At 40.3% G+C, this 26,774-nt stretch overlaps 1 protein-coding gene across 2 annotated transcripts in view; it reads right to left on the bottom strand.

Moving 5' to 3' along the window:
* Nucleotides 1-26,774, bottom strand: part of LOC126184682 (nuclear pore complex protein Nup98-Nup96-like) — a 222,623-nt gene that overhangs the window by 86,471 nt on the left and 109,378 nt on the right. For both annotated transcript variants that reach the window (XM_049927176.1, XM_049927174.1), the window contains 3 exons: nucleotides 8,008-8,457; nucleotides 7,177-7,649; nucleotides 6,269-6,476 (listed from right to left, as the gene is read on the bottom strand). In XM_049927176.1, coding sequence (XP_049783133.1) covers nucleotides 6,269-6,476; nucleotides 7,177-7,649; nucleotides 8,008-8,457 — 1,131 coding nt within the window. The remainder of the gene's footprint in view (nucleotides 1-6,268; nucleotides 6,477-7,176; nucleotides 7,650-8,007; nucleotides 8,458-26,774) is intronic.

Below are 26,774 nucleotides of genomic sequence, written 5' to 3'. Positions count from 1 at the left end.
AACTTGTTTTCAGTGATGAAGCAACATTTTTTCTTAATGGTGAAGTGAACAGACACAATGTGCGAATCTGGGTGGTAGAGAATCCTCATGCATTCGTGCAGCAAATTCGCAATTCACCAAAAGTTAACGTGTTTTGTGCAATCTCACGGTTTAAAGTTTACAGCCCCTTTTTCTTCTGCAAAAAAAAACGTTACAGGACACGTGTATCTGGACATGCTGGAAAATTGGCTCATGCCACAACTGGAGACCGACAGCGCCGACTTCATCTTTCAACAGGATGGTGCTCCACCGCACTTCCATCATGATGTTCGGCATTTCTTAAACAGGAGATTGGAAAACCGATGGATCGGTCGTGGTGTAGATCATGATCAGCAATTCATGTCATGGCCTCCACGCTCTCTCGACTTAACCCCACAGAAAGAAATCACATGGGGTTATGTGAAAGATTCAGTGTTTAAACCTCCTCTACCAATAAATGTGCCAGAACTGCGAGCTCGCATCAACGATGCTTTCGAACTCATTGACGGGGACATGCTGCGCCGAGTGTGGGAGGAACTTTATTATCGGCTTGATGTCTGCCGAATCACTAAAGGGGCACATATCGAACATTTGTGAATGCCTAAAAAAACTTTTTGAGTTTTTGTATGTGTGTGCAAAGCATTGTGAAAATATCTCAAATAATAAAGTTATTGTAGAGCTGTGAAATCGCTTCAATCATTTGTAATAACCCTGTAGATGAAAATGATTGAACAGCAGGTTTAAGGACAGGTGGGAAACAAGTGCCATGGCAAAAAACCTCTGCAAGCATCTGATCAAGCAGTAAGAGCAGGAACAGATTTCTTGCTATCTGCAACATATGCAAGGGTAGGTTATGTTAGTAATGGTATAACGCACCTCAATACCATTGTCAGAGCCATCTGTTTGTCATAACGACGTCAGTCCAAATCTGTGCAATTGCACAATGCACTACAATTGGGGCCACCTCTACTGCAATTTATCAGTGACTTGGCACGGCAGCAGACCCAAGTCAGCTGCTGCTCCATTCCCTAGTGTCATCATCTTGCATCTGGGGGCTACTGTAGCTCCCCGCCCATCACAAGGTCAGGCAGTGAGGCTTTGGTGGCACTGCTTCACTGCTAGTACGGATGTATTGAGCAACATCTACTGTGAGGTGCAGCTGTTTGTGCCACGCTCATCAATGTTCACTCCAGCCTGCAGTAGCCTCTCTCTGAAGGCAGCAGTGGCTGTTAGGTTATTTACCCATTCATCTACTTCCATCTTCTTTTCAGGTGCCACACCAGAGCCTTCTTGCATTTCTGCAGTTGCCAGGGGGGGGGGGGTGTGTGATTGTCTGCTTGGCAGCACCTTTTTTTCTCCCTCTGCAAGACAGCTGGGGCAGAAGCAGGGACACGTGGTTGTGGGCTAGTTCTGCACGCAGTTGCAGCAGCTGGCGGCAGGCCACCACAAATGCGGCCTTCTCTGCAGTCACGATGGCTCTCAGGACCGTAGTTACTTTTCCAACTATGTCACGCATTGCACTGCACATGTGTCTCCTGCTGCTCCATCTTCTTTGGATCAGGCAGTTTCCCCTGTCCTCCTGCCAGTGGCCAGTATCTCCCACCATTGATGGGAAATTTCGGCCACCCACAAGTCACGGAATTTAGCACCAATTCCTCTGTGTGCTGCACTAGCATCGATTTTGCTGGTCATCAGAGTCAGTGGCGCCATCGTTGTCTTCAACAGTGCATCCTTATGGTTGGGGTTGCATTCCTGCCATTGGCCTGGACGCGGATTGACAGAGCCAAGCAGCCTCACCAGTTGACAAGGAGCCCACCACATCAAGTGCACGTCAGCGTTTCTTCTTTGCCGTGGCCACAGGCACTATTGTTAGTTTATTATTCACTGATTACTTGCGATCCTTATTAGTATGTAACCCAATAACTTGGAATTTGTATTCTCTTCTTCGAATTTCCCACTCCAAAAATATTTGGTGTAACACACAGTTTTTATCCTGTTGGCCGGAAGATTCCTTTCTGTTGATCAATCTTCAAAAATCACTGCCCCCTGTTAACTTTTCTAGAAATTCCTCTAGTTGTGGAACTGGGGAAATGTTGGCCTGATTTTGTGCATTAATCGCAGCCTTAAAATGGCCATAAACTCTGTTTGACCCCATTTGCTTCCTTCTCTGTGACAGTGGGAGATGACCGATGACTAGCTGAGACTGGCACAATGATGCCAAATTCCTGTTACCTGTCCAACTAAACTTTCACTGAATGTCACATTGCAAATAGAAATGGCCATTCACGATAAAATTCAAGCACAGTGGACTGCTTGAGTGAAATACGCTATTCAAATCATTTGGCCTGAACCCAACATTGCTTGAATTAACTGCTTATAATTCTGTGATAATGATTCCAAGTCCCGGAATGGTACTTATCTGGATGCCAGGTTCACCTCATCCAATGCTTGGAAAGCAAATGTGGTTAACACACCAAAGTCAAAAATATTTACAGATGGTGTCAAATTTACAATGAACAATGTGAATTGCAGTTCACATTGTTCTATTTAACCCATACAGTAATTTACCCTCCCAAAGCTATCTCTTGCCAGCTATATGAAAATCTGCCACTAGGGTAGCTGGAGATGGATGGGCAACCAAACACTGATAGAAAAAAATGGGTCAAATGGCTCTGAGCACTATGGGACTCAACTGCTGTGGTCGTAAGTCCCCTAGAACTTAGAACGACTTAAACCTAACTAACCTAAGGACATCACACACATCCATGCCCGAGGCAGGATTCGAACCTGCGACCGTAGCGGTCGTGCGGTTCCAGACTGTAGCGCCTTTAACCGCTCGGCCACTCGGCCGGCGAAACACTGATAGATTTCCCAGGTAATCAGAGAAACTACACATCTCGTATCCACATGGAACTGGGTCAAAATACCCAACTCAATCTGGAGTTTATTAGGCATCTGGCCAGGTTCTGCCTAGATGGAGTTTAAGTGAATACTGATGCTGGGTCAGGTACTGCTGCAAAGTGTATTGGCAAACTCCAGCACATCAGCCCACAGTGCTGTTTACCTGTCCAAGTACACTGTTGCTAAGTTCCCTCACTTATGACAGATTTAATGTGTTGAAAAAATACAAATACTAGCAATGCTCATGGGCCGAGCAACATTACGACAACACTTAAGCATCGATGGGAGCGAATATGACATTGAGGGAGAACATATCTTATTATCCAAAGAACGTTATCTACGTCAATGCATGGCTAGGTTGCTTCTATTTACCACATCCATTGAAATCCAGCCAGGAGCAAAAACCCTTTACTTACCCAGGACACACAACCCCCTCCCAAGCATCATCCAGGGGATGAACCAGCTGGCACACAGCCAAGAGCTGACTTATTTGCCAACTATTTGAAAATGCATTTTGAGCTGCTGCCAACACCTCAAATGTTTTGGCAACATTTTCAATTGTGCTTAAATCTGGGTATGGTGATTTCAAAACTTTGGACTGCATCTCCTTGTTGAGAGCTTATCTGAAAACAATGTTTCTGATTAAAAGAATCGGCATAAGAGACCCCACAATTAGTAAAGTCAAACTTGCATTTATGGTCGAGGCCTTGCAAATCTGCTACTCAGTTTCTGAAAGACCCATCACTATGTTTCCATATTGGTCAAATAGTAACAGCATTGCCACAGTGCAAGTTTGATGGCAGAAATGCTCATTCGGCTGATTGCTAAGTTCAGTAAATTCTAATGCCTCGGGGTCAGAGTGCAGATGCAACTTCTGGACAGTTTCATAAAGACTACTGCTACTGATAAGTAACATAGCACTCTGGACTATGCGATATCATACATTTCTTACCTTGAAGTACAGCACAAATCTGCACAGGTAGTTTTCCCATCCCTTAACAGTGTTATCGAACTGTAGATAGTAGGGGGGCGAGAGCAAATTTTACCCCATAGGAGAACAACTGACAAGCTGTATGTCTGTGGTTCAGATCAGCTCCGCATTCTGCTTGATCTCCAGAAGACTCTGACTCTTGTGTGTGAAATAGCTTGTAATGATGGATCAGTTTCACTGTCACTTTAATAATGCGCTACCCAGGTGGCAGACAAGCTGAAAACATTCAGAAAGGCAAAACAAGAGGAAAAGCAAATGTAAAGCCAAAAGAATTTTCAACGGTGTGTGAACAAACCCTGAATCACAAACCAAGAGAATAACCTAAAACAATCTTGTCATGTGCACAACAGTAATGTTGGTGACTGGAAAGCTTCAGAAATACAAACACAACTGAGTGAGGAACGCGTGCTCACTTTCCTCCTACCCTATGCCACCGGAAGGTAGTGCAAATTCCTATGGCATCTGTACAGCCCGTGGTTCAGCCACGAAACCAAACAACTCTGTTTGGGCAATGCTGGTCCATTCATCTTGGTATTGTTGTCTGAAACCAGTGACAATATTAAACCATCACTCAATCTTAATCACTACTGGGGATATGGGGATAGCATACAGGCTCAAAAAGCCAGGAATGGCTAAAACGATTTGGAGGAGATGCTGGGCACATGAACCTAATCAAAACAAGAAATAAAGGACTGTATCGATAGATAATGGCAATAAATTTGGGACAGAACAAAGCAGGGTGATATTGTGAGTTTGTTCCAAATTTACAGGTAAGATCGCAAAGTCTTACTTTTTGCAGACCAAGGGAGCAACACTCGCTGCCAAGCCACAGAACATACCCAGCTTATTCCCTATAAATATGCCAATGCAATCCAGACACTTAGGCATGTGGAGAAATTGGCACTGCAAAATCACATCATCTGAGAGTGTGCCTATGGACAAGATGTTACATATCAGGATGCATCATCTTTGGAATAAAATAGTATACAGCACAATGAATTAGGAGCTTTAGTACAATATGAATGAGGCATCAGATGCTGTAACCTACCTGGCCAAGAGAAAGACTGCAAGAAACATCCATTGTGACAATGAGACACAGGAAGTCAGAATGTCTAACCACAAGCCACTACTGGAGACACAAGAGAATCATGAATTTTTCTGAGACCCTGACAGTCAGTGTCGTCCTAATCTCTACACTCTGTAGGGGGTAAAAAGAATAAAAGTGGCATGGCAGTACAGTCGCTGCAATTCCAGAGTTATACCTATGTCTGCAAGCAGTTAACAATACAAAACAAAATGAGAAAGAAGGTTTGTTTTCACCTTGCATTATAACAACAGTGTGTATTGTAGTGCAGTGCAGTACACTGTAGTAAAGTATCGTATAATCTAAAATTAAAAATTATAGAATCTGTGGTAGCTTGCACCTTCAAGATTCCATACAGCCACCACTTGATTTTTGAGAGCCCCATCAGTGAAGTTTTGTTTTGTTGTGTGTTATGAAGACGGAACTGCATAATTTAGAGCTATGTTTTGCCATCAAGTTTTGTGTTAAACTTTGGGATTCCATGGGAATGATTTCTGGAAAGTTGCAACAGGCCTGTGGGTAACATTCCTTATCAAGAGCGCATTTTCTTCACTGGCACAAATTGCTTTTGGAAGGCCAGCAAAGAAACTGAAGTTGAATCTCTCATCTCGCTCAGGGAGACCTCCAACTTCAAAAACTGACGAAAAAGTCAAATGCGTGTGTGCTCTTGTGAGAATTTGTTCCTCCAGCACAAAATGTCACCCAAGTGTTTTGCAAAGATGTCCTCGAAAGGCTCAGGAAAGGGGTGAATTGACACCGGACACTGCAGACAAGTGGATGCTGCATTATGACAACACCCCACCCCAAGTCACACGACCAATTTTAGCATGGAATTTTTGTTTTATCAGACCCGCTATTCACCTGACCTCAGTCCTTGCAACTCATTTCTTCTCCTCCCCCCCCCCCCCCCCCCCCCGGATTGAAAATTTCCTAAAAGGATGTCATTTTAGGAATCTGGAGAACATTCAAAAGAGTGTTATTGACATGTTAAAGGCCCCACCAGTTTAAGCCTTTCAGCACTGATACCAAGACTGAGAACGACTCTGCCAGATGTATAGCTGCCAAAAGGAATTACTTAGAAGGGGGTAATATTGTTTGGATGATGATGATAATAATAATAATAATGATGATAATAACTATAGTAGCAGTAGTAGTAATAGGTTGCTATATTTCAATTTCTAATACTAAATTTAAATCAAATGTATTACATGAAGAATGACGATTTTAGTATTTTTTCTGTAATTTAAATAATCGTAGCAGTGCTGAATACTAACCATATTCCGGTAGCTCACCCCAAAGTGCATCACACAGATGCCACACATTGTAAGGATATTCTCTTTCCTGAGAATCATCTTTCGATCTCAGGCTACCATGCAAAGTGACAGATGAACTTCCTGGAATGGGTCTGATGCCTGGTATCTTTTGGTCTTTATAGAATTCACTGCATTTCAGCATCACTTTTAAATGCTTTCCCCAATATTCCTGTGAAAATAGAGTAAGTTTCAGCACTAATAAATGAGAGGTTTTTAATCGTAACAAGTAGTCTTATGCAGAAGCTATGTAGGAACTTTCTTATCTTAAGCTAATTATAAGTTATAATCCAAGAAAGCTTTTTCACACGCACACATGCTATAGTAACAAGTTCAACCAGTACCATGTTGCAAAAAGCTTTGTCAGAAGTCACCATCTAAACATATTCTGTGTTTGTGCATTAACAAATACTTTATTCTAGAAAATTTTTGAACCTGCAATTACAACAACAACAACAACAACAACAACAACAAATCCCCATTCAATGATTCTTGAAAGTCAGCCTCCACAAAATCTGATGATCCCTAACAACCTCTTTATCAAACCCACCTATCAAACACTACCACATCACTGATAACTGCAACCCCTTCTACACAAGAAAGTATCTTAACCTTCATGGACAGACTAACTTCACATGTAAGAGCTACTTCAAAATTTAATTTCAACAAGGCATTTTACATTTAGCTACAACTCAGTGTCTGAATTTGTGAATGGTAAACAGTAGTAGTAACAACAACAAGAAACCTCATTTGATTGTTAGTATTTGCTGAAGAATGATTTAAACAGAACTGAAAATTTATTATTTCAGCTTAAAATTAACACCCAACACTTTACCAAGTGTGTGACATAGCATCAATGTACGTCTACTCACCCTTAACTCATTTTCATATGAAATGCGACTTCCTTCTTTTGCCAACTTTCTTCCACCCCTCAAGCAAATTCTCTGCACTATCTGTTTAGAGTTGTCATCATCAGACCTGCCTTTCAAGTATTTATCCAGGTCCTGTAATTCAGCTTCTAAAGCTACAGTAGATGCAGACTTCTGTGTAGTTAAAATTAGAAGCACACCACCTGGACCCCACCCAACACGAAAGCCATGTCCCTTGTAAAGATCAATATCTCTCAGGCTTCGTGATTTGACTTTGTTAGTAGAAGTTTCATGAAGTGGAACAATATGGTTTGGGTACTTGTAGGCACTGGTTTCAAACATACTGCTTCCCTGAACTTTTATTGCAGGAAAGATTGTTGCTGTTCTTATAAGTCCAGTTACACTTGGCAAGGGTGGTCTTTGCTTAATGGTTCCTTTTGGACGAGGAATCTCTTCAAATTGTGCTAGCTGTGTTTCTGAAATAAAAGACGTGAGAAAATTACTTCCACAATATTCAGTGCAATTACATCTGATTATTATAGCATTTCTCCCACCACAATACAACTCAACACGAATCAAACATATAGCATTGCATGAAAATTGATATTCATGCACAGAAATGAGATTCACAGAAATCTCTACAATTCCTGAAACTTCCTGGCAGATTAAAACTGTGTGCCAGCCAGAGACTCGAAATTGGGACCTTTGCCTTTTCACACACACACACACACACACACACACACACACACACACACACACACACACACACACACACACCAGAGTGAAAATTTCATTCTGTGTGCAATTTCTAATGAACTGTTATAAACTACATACTTGTCTTGCTTGTTCGGAGTTTCTTTCCCGAGTATTCATCTTCCAGGTGAAGATTATATTTGGGAAAAACATGTAATGGTCTTGTGCTGCGGACAAGCTCCTGCCCTGCTAGTGGACTTTTAAGATTCAGTTGGGTTCCAACATTCTTCATGAAAGGAGGAACTTCATCAGAAACATCATCATCATAATCGTCATCATCATCATAATATCCAACATCGTCATCGTCTTCATCATCATCATCATCATCGTCATCGTCGTCTTCTTCATCGTCGTCGTCTTCATCATCATCAACATCAACACCAACACGAACGCCAACGCCAACGCCAACGTCGCCGTCGCCGCCAACATCACCGCCACCGCTGACGCTGACGATGCTGACACTGCCGCCGCCGCCGCCGCCGCCGCCGCCGCCGCCACCACCACGACGACGACTACTACGACCACGACCACCTAATGAAACAAAAATTGAATATAATTAACTGATAAATTTTAAGCTAAATGAGCAATTAACACTCTTTCTGCACTGCAAAAACTAAAAACATGCTGTACTCTCAAACATACATACTCCAATACAATAATAATTTTAGATCTAAGCAGTGCTTTAAAGGAATTAAAAACATTTACAATATGTAAGAATATAAGGTATCCTCAAACAAAGGGTACTGATGTTGTACACAACAAAGTTGTGAACTTCTGGTATCAATTTAAGGCTTTAAAAATGTTTACTACACTAATCAACTATGGTTGAATGAGTTCTGTTTATTGGAAGTCACCATGTCATTTCATTTCAACAGATTCAGCACAATTTAAATACAATTGTCAACACTGACAACATGGACCAACAGAAACAGAATTTAGAAGATTATTTAGTACTGACAGAAAGAAACATTAATGCAGAATCAAGTCGGCAATCTTCAGAAAAGAAGCCAGACTTTTGGTTGGTACATCTACAGGGTTTAACAAAAATATGGAAACGCCACAAAAAAAAGTGGATGCTAGCCAAGGCTGCAGGTTGTGCCATTATATTTGTTCAAGAACGTCACCTGTGCCATTTCCTCAATACGTGGAAAGTGCCCATTGTGTTCATAACAGTGGTGTGTGTAGTTGACAGTGCATTACATCTGAACTAAGTGAATGCAAACGTGGGCAAATTGTTGGTGCTCATATGGCAGGTGATGCTAACGAACGTGTGTGTGTTGAGTAATTGTGGCAGACTGTCATAGACAAAGATAGTGATGGAAAATATGGAAAATAAGGGGACGACGACTATAAAAGTCACTGCTGAACTGAATATCGCACTTGCTAACATTGTCAGCACAAAAACACGAAGAGAGCTTTAGAAGTAGAGAACTGCAGGGAAGGCTGGAATTCCAAAACCACTCTTCAGTGATGCAAATACCCTTAACGTGAAAATGTGGTGCTAAAGCCGTAAAATCTGCACTATGGAGTAATGGAAGCAAGTCATTTGGTTGGATGTGTCTTGTTTCAGCTTCTGGCCAAGTTTATGTCCCAACAGAGAAACATGGAGGGGGTTCAGTGGTGATCTGGGTAGCTGTATCATGATGTTCCGTGGGCCTCACAGTTGCTCTGCAAGGTCACATTACTCTCAAGGATTATGTGACCCTTCTGGCTGATCAGGTTCATCTCATGTTACAATGTTTATTCCCATATGGTGGTGATGTCTTCCAAGATGACAAAGCTCTTGTTGACATAGCTCACATTGTCCAGGACTGGTTTCGTGAGCATGAGGATGAATGCTGCCACTCCCCTGACCATCACAGTCACCGCATCTAAATATTCTTGAGCCTTTCTGGGCTACTTTGGAGACAAGGTGCATGGCCACAGGTCACCTTCCTCAACTTTACCTGAACTTGCCACTATTATGCAGGGACAATGGTATTAAGATTGCCTTGAAAACCATACAGGACTTATTTCTCCATTCCAATATGACTGGAAGCTGTTTTGAATGCCTTTCAATGCCAATGGTTGTACTACACTATTAGGGATGGTAACGTTGTTTCTGGCACTCCCATATTTTGTCCACCTACATACACCAAACACCACCATACAGCGCATAGCAGAAGTTACTTTGTACCACTTCTAGTCATTCCATTTCCTGTCCCACACACAAATGGAGTGACAGACAAATGGCTGTCTATATGCTTGCGTATAAGAACTGACTTATCTTCACAAGATGTATGTTGGTGACAGATCATTCTGCAATTTTTTATGCCAGTTCTCTAAAGTTTCTCAATAATGTTTAGCAAAAATTATTCCTTCTTCCCTCTAGGTATCCCCATTGGAGTTTATGGAGCATATCCATAATAATTGTATGCTGATCGAACATGCTAACAACACATCTCTGAAATGCTTCAGTATCTTTTTTAATTTGATCTGGAGGGAATCTGACATACTAGCAGTACCCAAGAATGAATTACACTAGTGTTCTGTATGTCATGTCCTTTATAGATGACCTAAACTTGCCTAAAATTCTTCCAATTAAACACAGTCCATCATTCGCTTTCACTACACCCAGCCTTACATATTCGTTCCATTTCGTGTGTCTTTGCAACATTACACCTCGATATTTAATTGGTGTGACTGGGTACAGTATTGGTGAAGTGTTGCTTGAGGCAAACATTTTCATTCATTCATTCATTCATTCATTCATTCATTCATGCGATCAGGCCCAGTGGACCACACGCCACCACAGTTAGAGCTCTCCATCCGTCTCTGTCTTCTGCTATCTGTCTCCAGTTTTCCGTGACTCCCAGCTGCAACAAGTCTTCTCTCAGTCCATCGATACACCTCTTTCTAGGTCTTCCCACTGGTCTGCTGCCTGACGGGATCCAGTCCATTGTGATTTTCGGCCACCTTGTTGCCTCCATTTTAACTACATGTCCAGCCCATTGCATTCTTTTGCTTCTCATCACTCCCAGGATGTTAGGCTCCTTGTACAGCTTTTCTAATTCAGTGTTATGGCGTCTTCTTGATTTTCCATTAGTCTGATCTCGGACTGGCCCAAATATTTTCCTGAAGACCTTCCTTTCAAATGTAAGCAGTCGGTTAAGGGGTTTTAGTGCTCCAGGTCCGAGAACCATAAAGTACTACTGGCATTATTAATGTCTTATACAAGCATAGCTTTAGTTGTTGAGAGACACTTCTACATTTTAATATAGGGTCTAGAGAGTGATAGCATCTGTTTCCTGCCTGCAGTTGTGCTTTTATCTCTGCTTCAGCTGATGTTGCTTCTGTAGAAACTGATCCAAGATATTTGAACTCTTTCAAATGTTTATACCTGGTGATGTTCATAATTAAATCTTGAGAGTTTTGGATCTTTCTTTCTTTGGTTACATACTCAGTCTTTTAAGAGCTAATTTGTAGACCGATCTTAGCTGCCAATAACTCCAAGTTCTGGATATTTCCCTACCTTGTGCGCATGCTAATAGTGCAATGTCGTCTGCATAGGCCAGATACGTAATGTGTTCATTGCCAATTTGAATGCCCTGGAAGTTTTCGTTGTCAAAATCCTGCATTCTCTCGTTAAGTGCCACGTTGAAGAGGACAGGCGATAGCTCATCTCCTTGATGTAATCCTCGAAACTTTGAAGCTTTCTGTCATTTTACTGCCTACCTCAACCTTAAGTTTTGTGTCATTTAGGCATACCTCTACCAGTTTGACCAATTTCTTCAGTATACCAAACTCTGTGATAGTTCTAATCAGGCTACATCTATGTATACTGTCGTAAGCCTTCTTGAAGTCTACAAACAGGAGATGTATCTCTCGGGCGTATTCGTACATTTTTTCACAGACCTGTTTTGGACAAAAATCTGGTCTGTGGTTGATTGTCCTGCTTGAAAACCTCCTTGGTATTCTCCAATTATGTCTGTTGCTAGAGGTTTTAGTCATTCTAATAGGCAGTTGGAGAGGATCTTATAACAGGTGTCGAGTCTATGCCCCTATACTTGTCACATGCTGATTTGTCTTTCTTTTTATATATTGGGCATGTCACAGCTACCTTCCATTCCTCTGGTATTTCATGTTTTGCCCAAATTTGCTCGATTAGCTTGTCAATTTTGAAACAAGGTTGGCAGCCCTGCAGCTAGGCAACGGCGCCAGTTTTGGTGTTCTCGTAGAGATAAGTCATTTTAGATTATAAAACATATAGTTTACTACTGATTACTTGGTGAATAGGTGTAGCAGTGTGCCTTTTAAGTGTACCATTAAATGTCTCATTTTTCTTTACGTAATATAGCAGAAAATGCGAAAAGATCGTACAGTTATATTTTCTGTTTACGTTTTGCCGCAGCAAATCTATAGAATTTCTTTTAGTTGTTCTCTGCTCTCTCCAGCAATTTAACTGTAACATACCTCTTCATTATTTAACTAGCATTTCCGGAAAGTAGTGTAAAGTTTAAGTTGTTTCAGAAACTTTGCACTGTTGGTTTTGTTTACACACATTTGTGTATAGGCCAAACATGTGGAGCCATATTTTCGTGTTTATCTGTAATTTAACTGACTTATTCTTAACAAACTATTACGTTTATCATGAGTGAAAAATGCTCGACTTGCCATACAATTGTTAGGTCAGAGCTTTGGTGTGATGGGTGCTGTAGTTTTTTCCATGTGGGAGACTGTAGTGGCGTGGGAATAGGGGAAGTAAATGAGACTCTTCAGTGGTTTTGTAGGATTTGTAGTAAAGATAGGAAGATACTAGAACAGGAGGGGAAAATTGCCGCCCTTCAGGCTGAGTTAGACAAGGCCAGGGGAGATCTTGACAGGTTAAGGAGGGAGAAGGGTAAAAAGAGGTGGGAAGTGGCAACAGGCAACAGGAGGAATAGGCCTAGAACTTCATCTGACAGCTTCGTAGTGAATGTGGAAAATAGATTTGACCTGTTGCTTCAGTTAGAAACTGGTGAGCCTCAAGCAGTTGCAGGTGTAGATAGGGCACAACAAACTTTAAGCAGCAAATTGAAAAGTTAGGGAGTAGGGGAATCAGAAAAGAGAAAGAAAGTATTGTTGTTAGTTAGTTCCCATGGAAGAGGTGTAGGCCAACTTTTGCAGGATGAACTAGGATCAGAATACCATGTCACCAATTTTTTTAAACCTAGTGGTTATAGTGGGTGGGGCAGGTAATAGTATTGACAGAGATCCTGGGTACAGTATGGAGTGTGACCTGGCAAAGATTGCATCAGCATCAAAGCATACTAGTGTTGAGTTTGTATCTGTTCTTGGGCGCCATGACCGACCTCATTTGAACTCTTCTGCCAAGAGAGTAATTTGGAGCTGGAACGGCTGCTTATGTCGAGTGCAGGGTCACACATTGGTGTGGTTCCTGTTGATTCTCTCAATAGGTGGGATTATACTAGGCATGGCCTTCACCTCAACAGGAAGGGGAAGGGTAAACTGGCTGGGAAAATATCAGGAAAGTTAAAAGGGGGGAAGGACCTGTCACGAGTGATAAAATACCAGTGGTTGTAAGGTTCAGAAAAGACCCTTTTTTAGGGTAGCAAGGACAGAAAGAAACCAAATTTTAAGAGAGGTTAGGACTGAGACAAACCTTCAGTTTGAGAAATAATTCTAGCTTATTACATCAGCATAACCAGCCATTGGTTAAGAATTTTCAATAGTCAGCAGATATTTGTAACTCTACCCAATTTTAACTCAGTCAATGTGAAATGTCAGCTATCTTTATTGCATCAAAATATTTAAGGGCTGAGAAATAAAATTAATTAATTAATTATCTGCATTAATGAATTAGAGTCTTCAAACCCAGCTGACATAATCTGCCTCTCTGATCATCATGTGACCACTGGTATAGAACTTTTAAGTGTTACAGGGTTTAGGTTAGCATCTCACTTTTTTAGATCAGAAATGGAGAAAGGAGGAGTGGCCACATTCATCAGAAACTGTCATAAATTTAAGAACATAGACATTCATAAATTTTGACTAGAACAGCATATGGAAGCATGTGCAACAAAAGTGGCATTTCACAAAAAATACTTTATAATATAAAGTGTATATCAAGCACCTGCAGGTAACTTTAATGTGTTCGTAAACCACCTTGAAGCTGTACTGGCCCGTTTAACAACCAAAAACAAAGAAACAGTTGTTGCTGGTGATTTCGATGTAGATTTCCTTAAAGACTCTCCCAATAAAAATTTATTTGAGTTAGTAACACTATCATTCAACTTAATTCCCACTGTAAAGTTCCCCACTAGGGTAGCCAACTGCTCATTAACAGCCATTGATAATATCTTTATAGAAAAGTCCAATGAACAAAATTATATTACAAAGCCAATAGTCAATGGCCTCTCAGATCATGACTTGCAGTTCCTTCTGTTAAATGTTAACACTGAACAGGATATAAAATCTGTTAATTCTGAGCTCAAGAGGGTAATCAGTAAGCCAAAAATTGATTATTTTAGGACACTCGTCAGAGACATTCACTGGACTGATGTTTACAGCGCTCATGACATGAATGAAAAATGTAACACTTTTGCTAATAGAGTGCTTATCTTATTCGAACACTGTTTTCCCCAAAAACTTACCAAGGTTAGAGCAAAGTCTACAAAGAAGCCATGGATTACTCAAGGAATAGGGGTATCTTGCAAAAGAAAACTGTATCTGTCAATCCGAAACAGTTCCGATGTTGATGCTATAGCACATTACAAGAAATACTGCAAAATATTAAAGACTGTAATACGGACATCAAAGCAAATATATTACAAGGAAAAGATAGTTATACCAGAAAACAAAATAAAGACAACATGGGATATAGTGAAGGAGGAGACTGGTAGAACCAGACAAAGAGGGACAAATAGCATTAAGAGTAAATGATACATTGGTGACAGACGTGTATAGTGTTGCAGAACTTTTTAACAAACATTTTATAACTGTTACTGACAAGATGGGGTTGTCAGGTTCTGTAGATGCTGCTATGGAATACCTCAGGCCAGACATTTCAAGTAACTTCCATAATATGAATTTGACCCTCACTACCCCAGCAGAAATAATGTCCATCATAAAATCTTTAAAAATCAAAAACATCTAGTGGATATGATGAAATATCAACAAAGTTAATTAAAGAATGTGATTCTGAGCTAAGTAACATATTAAGCTATCTGTGTAACCAGTCTTTATTAGTGGAATATTTCCTGAATGGTTAAAATATGCCGAAGTTAAGCCACTGTTTAAGAAGGGAGATAAGGAAATAGCATCAAATTTCCGTCCAATTTCACTTTCGCCAGCATTCTCAAAAATTTTAGAAAAAGTGATGTACAATCAGCTTCATAACCATCTCATCTCAAATAACATACTGTCAAAGTCACAGTTTGGATTTCTAAGCGGTTCTGATACTGAGAAGGCTGTCTACACTTACAGTGAAAATGTGCTTAAGTCATTAGATAAAAAATTGCAGGCAACTGGTATATTTTGTGATCTGTCAAAGGCATTTGACTGTGTAAATCACAATATCCTTTTAAGTAAATTAGAATATTATAGTGTAACAGGAAATGCTGCAAAATGGTTCAAATCTTATATCTCTGGCAGGAAACAAAGGGTGTTATAAGGAAAGAGACATGTATCAAGTTATCAGGCATCATCCAACTGGGAACTAATTACATGTGGGGTCCCACAAGGTTCCATTTTAGGGCCCCTACTTTTTCTTGTGTATATCAATGACCTTTCATCAGTAACATTACCAGATGCCAAGTTCTTTTTGTTTGCCGATGATACAAACATTGCAATAAATAGCAAATGAAGTGTAGTCTTAGATCAGCTAACAAAATATTTGTGGACATCAATCACTGGTTCCTAGCCAATTCCTTGTCACTGAACTTTGAAAAAAAAACACACTACATGCAGTTCAGAACTTGTAAAGGGTGTCCCACGAGTATATGCCTAACATATGACGACAAGCAGATAGAAGAACTGGACAGTGTTAAATTCTTGGGATTACAGCTTGATAATAAATTCAACTGGGAAAAGCACACCACAGAACTGCTGAAGCATCTAAACAAATCTCTATTTGCAATGAGAATTGTGTCAGACACAGGGGATACAAAAATGAAAAAGCTGGCATACTATGCTTACTTTCATTCCATAATGTCACATGGGATTATGTTTTGAGGTAATTCATCACGCCAAGCTAAAGTTTTCTGGGCACAAAAACGTGCAGTAAGAGTTATCTGTGGTGTGCACTCAACAACATCCTGCAGAAGCCTGTTTAGGGAACTAGGGATACTAACTACTGCTTCCCAATATATTTATTCTTTAATGAAATTTGTCATTAAAAATACATCACTTTTTCAAACCAACAGCTCAATTCATGGAATCAATACTAGAAATAAGAATAATCTTCACATGGATTTAAAGTCACTTAGTCTTGTACAAAAAGGTGTGCAGTATTCAGGAACACACATTTTCAATATCTTGCCAGCAGCCATAAAAAGCTTAATAACCAATGAAATGCTCTTTAAGATAAGCCTAAAGGATTTATTGGTGGCCAACTCCTACTGCATTGATGAATTTCTCAGTGCACAATTTCAGTGCAATAATGTGTTCATTGTAAATAAGTATTATAGTAGTTGTATTACACGTTTATTACCCTATAAATAAATAAAAAACTATTTTAAATTCAGTGCATTAATATTTGTAAAATGATTCTTTCATATATTGTCCATTAAAAAATGACAATCATTCAACTTGGGACCTGTGGAATGGTACATTAGCATATTTGTTTGAGTTATAAATATTTGTTATGTATTTTTGTTTTTCTGACATGTTCTACATCCTGGAGGACCTCCTCACTAGGGATCAATTGGAATGAATTTAAATAAAATCTAATCTAATCATCTCCAGCCTTGAGAAGTTCAGTGGGAATTCTGTCCTCTCCTGGAATTTTACCCTTCTTAAGGTTTTTTGTCTGGTTCCCTATCTCTTCAGTGGTGGGTGGAGGATATTCTGGGTCTATGGTTACTGGGTCACCAAACTCAAGTAGTTTGGTTGGTTAATCAGAGTTTAGTAATTCTCTGAAGTATTCCACCCATCTTCTCCCAATTTTTTGATCTTCTGTTAACAGTTTTCCATTGGCATCTTTCATGAATTTGTGTTGATGGTATGTCCCTCCTTTAAAACTTTTCACTCTTATATAAAGTTCTTTGCACCTATTTCCATGGAAGTCTTGTTGAGCTTCCTCCATGATGCTCTTTACATATTTTCCCTTTGCTTTCTTCAATGTGGCTTGTGTCTGCCATTATATTTCTTCGAACTTCTATTTTTCTTCTTCTTGCATATTAATTTGTATCCACAGTAATTTGGCCCATTGTCTCTCTCTGATAGCTTCCTCATACTCCTGATCTAACCACACTCTTTTTCCCTTAGTTCAATTTGGGATTACTTCTTGGGCTGTTTCTGTAGTTCTTATATTATCATCAATCAGACTCCCCTGGCCATATCAAGTGACTCTTTGCATTCTTTCGTACTTACTGGCTCTCCATGACACAAACATTAAGAATTGCTTTTCCTTTTTATCATTAACAACTTACATATTTCCACATTTAGAGCAATTTGCCAGACGTCAAGGATAGGATTCATGTCCCAAATGTTTGTGCTTCACTCGTATGCGTCATGGGCTTCTGTTACTAACCATGGTTGGGGTCCCAATCACACTGCTAGTAGCATATCTGGTCCAGATCACCACACCATCTCCTTATAGTGCTGACACTGCCACCCTGGAATTCATACACCACAAGGTCACTCCACTCCCAAGCCACAAGGGTCTTTACCCCACGCCCACCTACCTGAGGCATGAATCAACTGTAATATAGTAGTGGGGAATAAATATTTCAACTGTCTTCAAACTACCAATGATTTATCCTGTCCACCTACCTCCACTGGACAGCTCTCACACCTGTGTACCACCAAATAGAAATTCTGGGCAAGTCATCCCGTACCCTTTTGAAGTCACTCAATGACGACACTTTCCCCTATAGAACTGCATAGCAAATAGTTGCAGATTGCATCTTACCCTATCCATCCGAATGTCAATGTATATAGAGAACGACAGTGGTCTATCACTTTCCTGGGGCCCATGCATCTTCAATTAACAGAACATTTTGTGTTCTGTTACTCAGAAATTCTTCAGGCCATTCACGTATCTGGGAACCTACTTTGCAGGCTCTGAACTTTTAACAGTTTGTATTGTGGCACTGTGACAACCAAGTTCCAGAAAGCTATGAATATGGTATACAGTCTGTTGCCCTTCACCCATCACTTGCTCGTGCAGAACTCAACTTGCCTTTTTCTCACAAGAGCGACACTTTCAAAAATACATGTTGATTTGTGGATAGAAGCATTTCTCTCTCAAAGAAATTATATTCGAATTTAGAATATGCTGTACAGTTCTGCAGAAAATTGATATTAAGGCTACTGGCACACTATTTTGCAGGTCCATTCTTTTAGGTTTATTATATACAGGAGTCACCTGCCCGTTTTCCCAGTCACTTGGGACTTTCTGCTGGGTGAGAGAGATGTGACACATGCAAGCTAAGTAAGAGCCCCATACTGAAGAGTAGTGTCTGTCAAATCAAACAGGGATTCCATCTGGGCTTGACAACTTACTCGTTTTCAACTCCTTCAGCTGCTTTTCAATGCAATGTCCTCCATGCGGAGTTTCTGCAGCAGTTAAACAATGGTCTGTGCACTAACCCAAAGCATTAATGATTTTTAAATGTGAAATTTAGAACTTCCAACTTCAGATTTCCTTCTGCTGTGTATTGCCACACCCAATTGATGTAAAAGTGACTGAATAGAAGCCTTTGACCTCTTTAGCATTTTTACATAGGACTAGAATTTAGTAGGATTCTCCATATCTGAAACTAATGTATGAGAGTGGAAGTAGTAGTAGTACATCACACACGATCTTTTTATGAACGTACTAGTGTGTAGCTTTCAACTGTTGCCATTTCTGCCTTCTTTCTTGGAACAGAGGAAAACAATTTTTTTTATCCAATACTGTCCAAATATTGGCATCAAACCAAAGGAGGTCTTTCCTGTCCTCAGTGCACTTACTTGGCACATACTTCTCTAGAGGGTAATTTACAATCAATGTACACTTTGGCAATAACTTTTCTACATACATTATACTGGTAGTCATTGGTCACTGCTAACATTCATCTGAAGTGTCTGTGGTTCAATTCTGTGTGTGATTTTCACTATCTAAGCCAAAGACTAACATACCCCATCCTTCTCTCTACAAATTACATTTCTAGAAAATGAGAGTTTCAGGACAGGCCGAACATAGAATCTAGTTCTTTGACTTACTCATGAAGAAGTCGCTGAAGAGTGGCTGCTACTGATGCATCGATATCCTGGCACCGATCTACCAGCCAACCAGAGATAAAGTTGATGATAAACGAACTAAACTACTGGGTCAAATTATATGAGCAAGTCAAAGAGTTTACAATAGTTGTAATACGATAGGTAAAATAAAAGAGAGAGAACCCAAGCAGTACCTCGTACGAGAGGGTCTAAAGGCACAACAAGGTGAGAGGGGAAGGAAGTAACCTGCGGTCATTTTGTTAGTACCCCCTACAAGGGGGGCCGGGGGGGGGGGGGGGTGTAGGGAGGGGGGGGCTCTCACACCCACAACCACCCTAACACAAAGTGGAAGAGCATTATAGGTTAGAGTAAAATCCACTCTCCCTCAGAGAATGCAATACTTTGGTAGTGGCTGTAATGTCATCCGGAAGCATCTGAGGTAATGAGATAGACAAGCTGAGAGCATGCCCCAGATCGACCAGCAGGGCGCACTCGACAAGAACGTGCATTATCGTCATTTGACTACCATAGCTGCCGTAAGAAGGATCCTCCCAATGCATAAGGAACTCGTGGGTGAGTCTCACGTTGCCAGTGCACAGTCAGCACAACATGACAGCATCTTTCAGAGAGGCCTGGAAAGATTTATGCCACACTTTAGTGGACTCTCTAATTGCTCTCAACTTGTTTTGAGTCGTAGTAGCATGCCCGTCCAATATCCAGAGCCTCAAAATATTGTGTCAGAGTTTTATCTTAGGCCTGTGCACAGTATCCCAACGTGAAGTTTATCTCCTGTAATTGCGTCTTTAGCTCAACGATCAGAAAGTTCATTTTCTGGAATGTGTGTGGCTCGGTGTCCAGACGAAGGTCACCGTCTTTCCAGAGCTGTAGAGGTCAGCCAGTAGGTCCTGGATGTTTGCTACCAAAAGATTTTTGGGATAGTAGAGTGTTATGCCCTTTAAGCAACTCATATATTTGCTACACAGCAGAAAGTTCATCATGGCCTCAGATTTGACGTACTACAATGTCTGAGAGATGGCAACCATCTCTGCAGTGTATACACTGCAGGAACTCAGTTGAGAGTGCTTCTTGCGTCCCCTTGCATGTGCAAAAGCTTAACCAACCCTGTCTACTTTCGATCCATCTGTGTATATGCTTACAGAATTAGAATCAATTTAAGAACATTTTCAATGAATGCTTTCGCCTCGTATCAACACGTGATAAATACAATAAAAATAAGACATGGATTATGGAAGGTATCAGGATCTCTAGTATTAGAAAGAGGGAAATGCATAAGGAAGCGAAAACCAACCATGATGCTGAATTTATTAAGTACACAATCAAATACAAAAAAATATTTGATCGGGCAGTTAAACAAGCAAAACAATTGGCAAACAGTAAATATATAGCTAATGCCTCAAATAAATCAAAAGCAGTATGGCAGGTAGTCAAGAAAGAAACAGGTACTGAAGAAACAAAACATTTTCATTACAAACTAGAAACTGGTGGGAATACTGTTACTAACACTCGGCACATCTGTGAAGAATTTAATAAGTACTTCATAACCACAAACAAAATTCATAACTTCTTACTTCCACAAAGAAGACCTGATGCAGTACTGCAGAAATCAAGAGAGTTTAAGTTTACTGCAGTATCATGTCATGAAGTAGCTAACATCATACAATCCCTAAAAAATCTTAAATCTGTGGGCTGGGATGAAATTCCAACAAATATCATAAAGGCAGGAAGTGACAGCAGTACACCTCAACTCTGTAAAATAATAAACCAATCATTTGATGAGGGCTGCTTTCCAGACAGACTGAAATATGCTGAAGTCTGTCCAATCTACAAAAAGGGGAAACAAGATGAGTTAGTAAATTTCTGCCCAGTGTCTACCGTATTTACTCGAATCTAAGCCGCACTTTTTTTCCGGTTTTTGTAATCCAAAAAACCGCCTGCGGCTTAGAATCGAGTGCAAAGCAAGCGGAAGTTCTTAAAAATGTCGGTGGGTGCCGCCACAACTTAGTTCTGCCGTTGAATATATGTAGCGCTACAGAGGCATGCTTTGTAGGCACAAAGATAAATACTGGCGCCAAAACCTCTGAGTCAGTAAATAAATTTTTTTAAAAAAAAGGTGGAAGACAAGCTTTTTTTCTCCGCGCCGAGTTTCAACAATTGCATTTTCATATATTATCCAACGAAGTAAATACAAATTCCGTATTGTTCATCTTCGAAAGTAGTAGCATTTCAATGTACTACGAAAACCCGACTGGCAAGAATGTTTAGGATGTTTGTCAATATGGCCAACTCTACGTTCTGAATTTTTTCCTATCTGTGAGAAGAGATGGTTGCTAATAGGAACTTTTATAAATTGTGAATCATATGCAGTATTCTCGTCACCATAAGAATAATACGAACATAAACATTTTGCCTTGTTCTGTTTCGTGTTTGCTGCTATCTCATTTAAATCCTGTCTGCGTAATAAACCACAAAACTAGAGTGAGACAACAGCAAACGCGGAAGAATATACATATCATGTCATGTTTATATTCGTATTATTCTTATGCTAAACAGTGATACAGTCAGAAATGAAGCAAGCAATTGACTAGATTTTTAAATCTAAGATGACTCTAATTTCTGTGCAGAATGTAATTTACTAAAGAGGCGCCTGCAAAGAGTTTTCAAAGGGAGAAAAATTTTAGCTAAACTCTCATTCAGAACATCTTCTATCATAGGCAGTCTATTATTTGGTTCTTGTTGATCATTATCAAAGAAAGCAGCAGTGTAAGTAACAACAAGTAGCAGTCTCTTGCCATTGTTTCGCTAATGAGACGATTCCTCTCTCTCTCTCTCTCTCTCTCTCTCTCTCTCTCTCTCTCTCTCTCTCTTTTTTTTGTAAGCGGCGGTAGCGTGCACAAAAGCAAGCCATGCCGTGATCGGCGACAGGCCGTAAACACGCAGTATCGGAGTACGACAAACAAAGCATGACACAGTACAGTAATGCATATTCAGCGTAGAGTGACGTAAACACCTATAACAAAGAAAACTGCGCTTATCAGATCAAAGAAAAATAAGCAATCAATTCAAAACAGACGAAGCACGTGAAAAAGGAAGGGTACCCGTATAAATACGGACGGAGCGCCTGCCGCATAGCAATGGCTACCTGGTAAAGCTTAACTGCCAAGCTTATGACTCGAACCAAACTACTGTAGCTGTATCGTCATTCATTCGACCTAAATTGTCTCGTATTACAGTGGACCAACTTTGTTTCGATTTGGAGATTTGGCCTAAAACTTTTCTCTCCCCTTGAATTTCGAGTCTCATTTTTCAGGTGCGGCTTAGATTCAAGTGCGGCTTAGACTCGAGTAAATATGGTATACTCCCAGTTTTCTCTAAAATAGTTGAACGAATAGTATGTAATCAATTAGAAAAGTACAATAAGGAAGGCAATATTATTCTCAATAACCAATATGGGGTTAGGAAGGGATGAAACACTTTACAAGCTGTAAATGAACTAATCTCTAAAGTAAGTAAATGCCTTGACAACAAACCAAGTGTATCTGGCATTTTTTGTAACCTCTCAAAGGCGTTTGACACAGTAAACCATACGCTACTGCTCCAGAAATTGGGTACCTATGGCTTCCAGGGAAAATCTATAAGATGTTTTTTATCTTATCTCAAAAACAGATACCAAAGGGGGTGATGCATCAAAAGGGAGAGAAAACTTGCTCTAGCTGGAAAGAAATTCAAGCAGGCGTGCCCCAGGGCTCGATATTAGGACCACTTCTGTTCTTATATTACATAAATGACATGCCTAGCAAAGTAAATACAGATACAATACTTTACGCAGATGACTCAACTGCTGCAGTCTGCTGCAAAAACACTGATGAATTAGTAAGGACCACGAAACAAACTCTACAAGAACTTGAACAATGGATAAAAGATAATTCTACGAAATTAAATCTTGAAAAACCCAAATCATACACTTCAGGCTCAAACAAACTACTGAATGTATATCACAAATAGAATATACAGGTAAAGAACTGACCACAGTTGATTCTGTAAAATTTCTTGGGATAACTTTAAATAAAAACTTGCAGTGGACCGACTATGTGGACAGTTTACTGAAGAAATTAAATAGTTTAGATTATGCAATGAGGGTACTACACAAAGTAATGGATTTAACGGTGAAGAAAACTATACCATGCGTATTTCATAACACTTATAAGAGAATAATATTTTGGGGTGCTGAAATGACAAGCCTCCTTTAAAAAAAAAATCAGAGCAATGACTGGAACCAATAGTAGACATTCATGCAAACCACTATTCGAAAGCCTGGACTTCATGACAATCCCTTCCATCTTCATATATGAAATACTTCTCTTTGAACAGAAAAACTCTGATCTGTTTGAAAGAAATACAGTCACACATGCCAATGAAACTAGACATAAATTGAAATACATGCTACCTTGTCACCGACTCACAGTATATGAAAATACTCCATATTACATGGCTCTGAAGATCAGAAATAAGATAAGGTCAATATTTTGGGAATCCACATTGGAGACCATTGGCACATACCTAAAAATCAAATGTTATTATAGTCTAGAAGAATTTCTAAATGAATAAAAAGCAATGTTATAGTCTAGAAGAATTTCTAAATGAATAAAAAGCAATGTTATAGTTTAGAAGAATTTATAAATAGGAATAGGGAGTAAAGATACAAGTACAACTGGTATACTTTCGAAGCCATATAGATACAAAGTATACATGTTCACTGTATATTCATGTTTATATATAGAATTATAGTTTGAATGGCGGTTTGTTTTCCTGTTCAGTACATCCATACTTCATATGGGTGTGTGAAGGCTATGATAATGATTCAATGAGTTATGAAAAGATTTAAAATATAATGTTGTATTTTTATTATAATAAGCAATGTTTGTATTATGTATTTCCTGCAGTATATAAAATACTGTAACAACTTACGTTAAAGACTGATGAGTCACCAATGTTCTCAATCGAATGATTGTATAAAAACATGTTATGTGACAAAGTATCTTATCTTATCTTAATAATTGTGGAGGATTGAAAGAAACAGGTGTCCGAGAAGGGTAGGATCAGCATCCTTCTTGGGGCCTCAAAAGAGGCCCATCCGTATCACAGGACAGGGTACAGCCCATGAAAGGTGTGGAGAGGGAACTCTAGGCTCACAGATTAACGAAGCCTGTTGGAGGTCCTTCAGCAGAATATCAAGTTGGATACAAGCTGGTCTTCCCAGTTTTGGACAATGCGCAAACAGTCTGAACTGCTGGTTGTGGAACAGAGTTGAGTGACATGGGTGGTAGACATCAGACAGATTATGAGTTCATAACTTGCCAGAAGCTGCTCATCTAACCCACAGCAGCGGGATAATGGCTTCTGCCAAGAGGCTGTCAACAGGGCTCGTATGGCGTTACCAACCACATCCAGTGTGGTGAACAGGGCTCAGCAAGTGCAGTATGGACAGTGCTGCCATCCCATAGGCAACACATCCCTAGTTCAAGCAGTACAAAAATCAGTGCCTTGTAAAATCGCAGAACTGTGGGACCCGTGCCTCACGAGAAGCACTATGAAAATGGAGAACATTCAGCTTCTTCATGCAAACTGCCTTGAGCTGGCAGACATGCAGCAGCCAAGTCAGCTTGTGATCAAATGAAATACCTAAGAACTGGAAAGTTTCAATAACTTCAAGTACCTGGTCACCAAGGTAAATTCGTGGGTGCAAGTGCACTGTACGGAGTAGACAAAAATGCATAACTCACAATTTTGCTGGAGAAAATTGATAGAGTGATTCATGGCCCAGTTATGGACTCTCCAGCCAACTCCCTTAAGTTGGCGCACAGTGGTGCAAGGATGCAGAGGCATAGTATTGGCAAAGGTCACCCACGTACAGTGGTAGAGAGATTGTGGGGCTCATTGCATTTACAATACCACTGATGGCGATGGCAAACAGTGTTATGCTCAGAGCCAATCCCTGAGGGACTCCAGCTTCCTATACATAGTGGTTGCTGAGAGTTTACACTATCCGAACCAGAAAAAAATTGGAGAGAGAGGAAATTCTGGATAAAAATGGATAAACTGTCCCAAAAACCCCACTCCTGCAGCACAGAGAGGACGTGATGTTGCCACATGGTATCATATGCCTTCCATAGGACAAAGTAGGCAGCAATCAGATGTTGGCGATGCACAAAAGCATTGCACACTGCCGATTTCAAATGAACCAGGTTATCTGCGGTGGACCGGTAAGCCCAAAAGCCACTTTGGAATCTTGATATATGCCGTCCATCTTCAAGGCACCAACAAAGACAACGAGCGACTGCCCATTCGTTCAAATAGCTTACACAGCCCATTCATTAGAGAGACTGGTCGGTAGTTAGTTAAAATATGTGGGTCCTTTCCCAGTTTCAGTAAAAGAATAATAATAATAATAATAATACCTTCCCGCCATTGAGAGGGAAATACTCCCTCCTACCAAATGTGATTAAGACGTCTGAGGGTGTGTTTCATACTGTCAGCACAAAGATGTTTGAGCATTAGGTTACGTATTTTGTTGATTTCAGGGGCCATATCACGACACTGTCGAATTGCTGCTAAGCTCCCATTCACTGAAAGGGACATTATATGATAGAGAGTTGTGTGCATGGAAAGATAGTAGGCAGTGCTCAGTAAGGGGTTTCCTCATCAGGGAATGAAGATGGTAATTACTGCATGCAGACACTTCAGCTTAGTGTGCCAATAAATATTCAGCAGGTACCATGGGATAAGTGCAGATGTTACCATTGACAAGGTTGCCAGAAACCACTGTGGGTGGAATGCATTGGAATTTAGTCCATACTTGGAATGGGGGGTTGAGGGGATCGAATAGTTGAGACCTATTGCTCTGAACACTCCTGCTTCCCTTTCTTTATTGAAATCCGCACTGTCACCTGGAGTCTCTTGAATGCTATTAAATTATCCATAGAGGGATGGTACTTGTGCCATTGATAGCTGTGGCTATCTTCAGACCACCATGGCACCGGCTGTCATCAGGATGAGCTGGAGGAGTAGGATATTGCTACTGCTGCAGCATGAGTAATAGTATCCTGTAACCATTTGTTGTTATCTGTCACATGAGTGGCTGCAAAAGTGGCTGCAAAAGTGGCTGCAAAAGTGGCTGCAAAAGTGGCTGCAAAAGTGGCTGCAAAAGTGGCTGCAAAAGTGGCTGCAAAAGTGGCTGCAAAAGTGGCTGCAAAAGTGGCTGCAAAAGTGGCTGCAAAAGTGGCTGCAAAAGTGGCTGCAAAAGTGGCTGCAAAAGTGGCTGCAAAAGTGGCTGCAAAAGTGGCTGCAAAAGTGGCTGCAAAAGTGGCTGCAAAAGTGGCTGCAAAAGTGGCTGCAAAAGTGGCTGCAAAAGTGGCTGCAAAAGTGGC

Source organism: Schistocerca cancellata, chromosome 4, assembly GCF_023864275.1.
Source record: "Schistocerca cancellata isolate TAMUIC-IGC-003103 chromosome 4, iqSchCanc2.1, whole genome shotgun sequence".
In the NCBI taxonomy this organism is placed as follows: domain Eukaryota; kingdom Metazoa; phylum Arthropoda; class Insecta; order Orthoptera; family Acrididae; genus Schistocerca; species Schistocerca cancellata.
The sequence above is the reverse complement of the archived record's forward strand: the minus strand, read 5'-3'. Positions and strand labels throughout refer to the sequence as shown.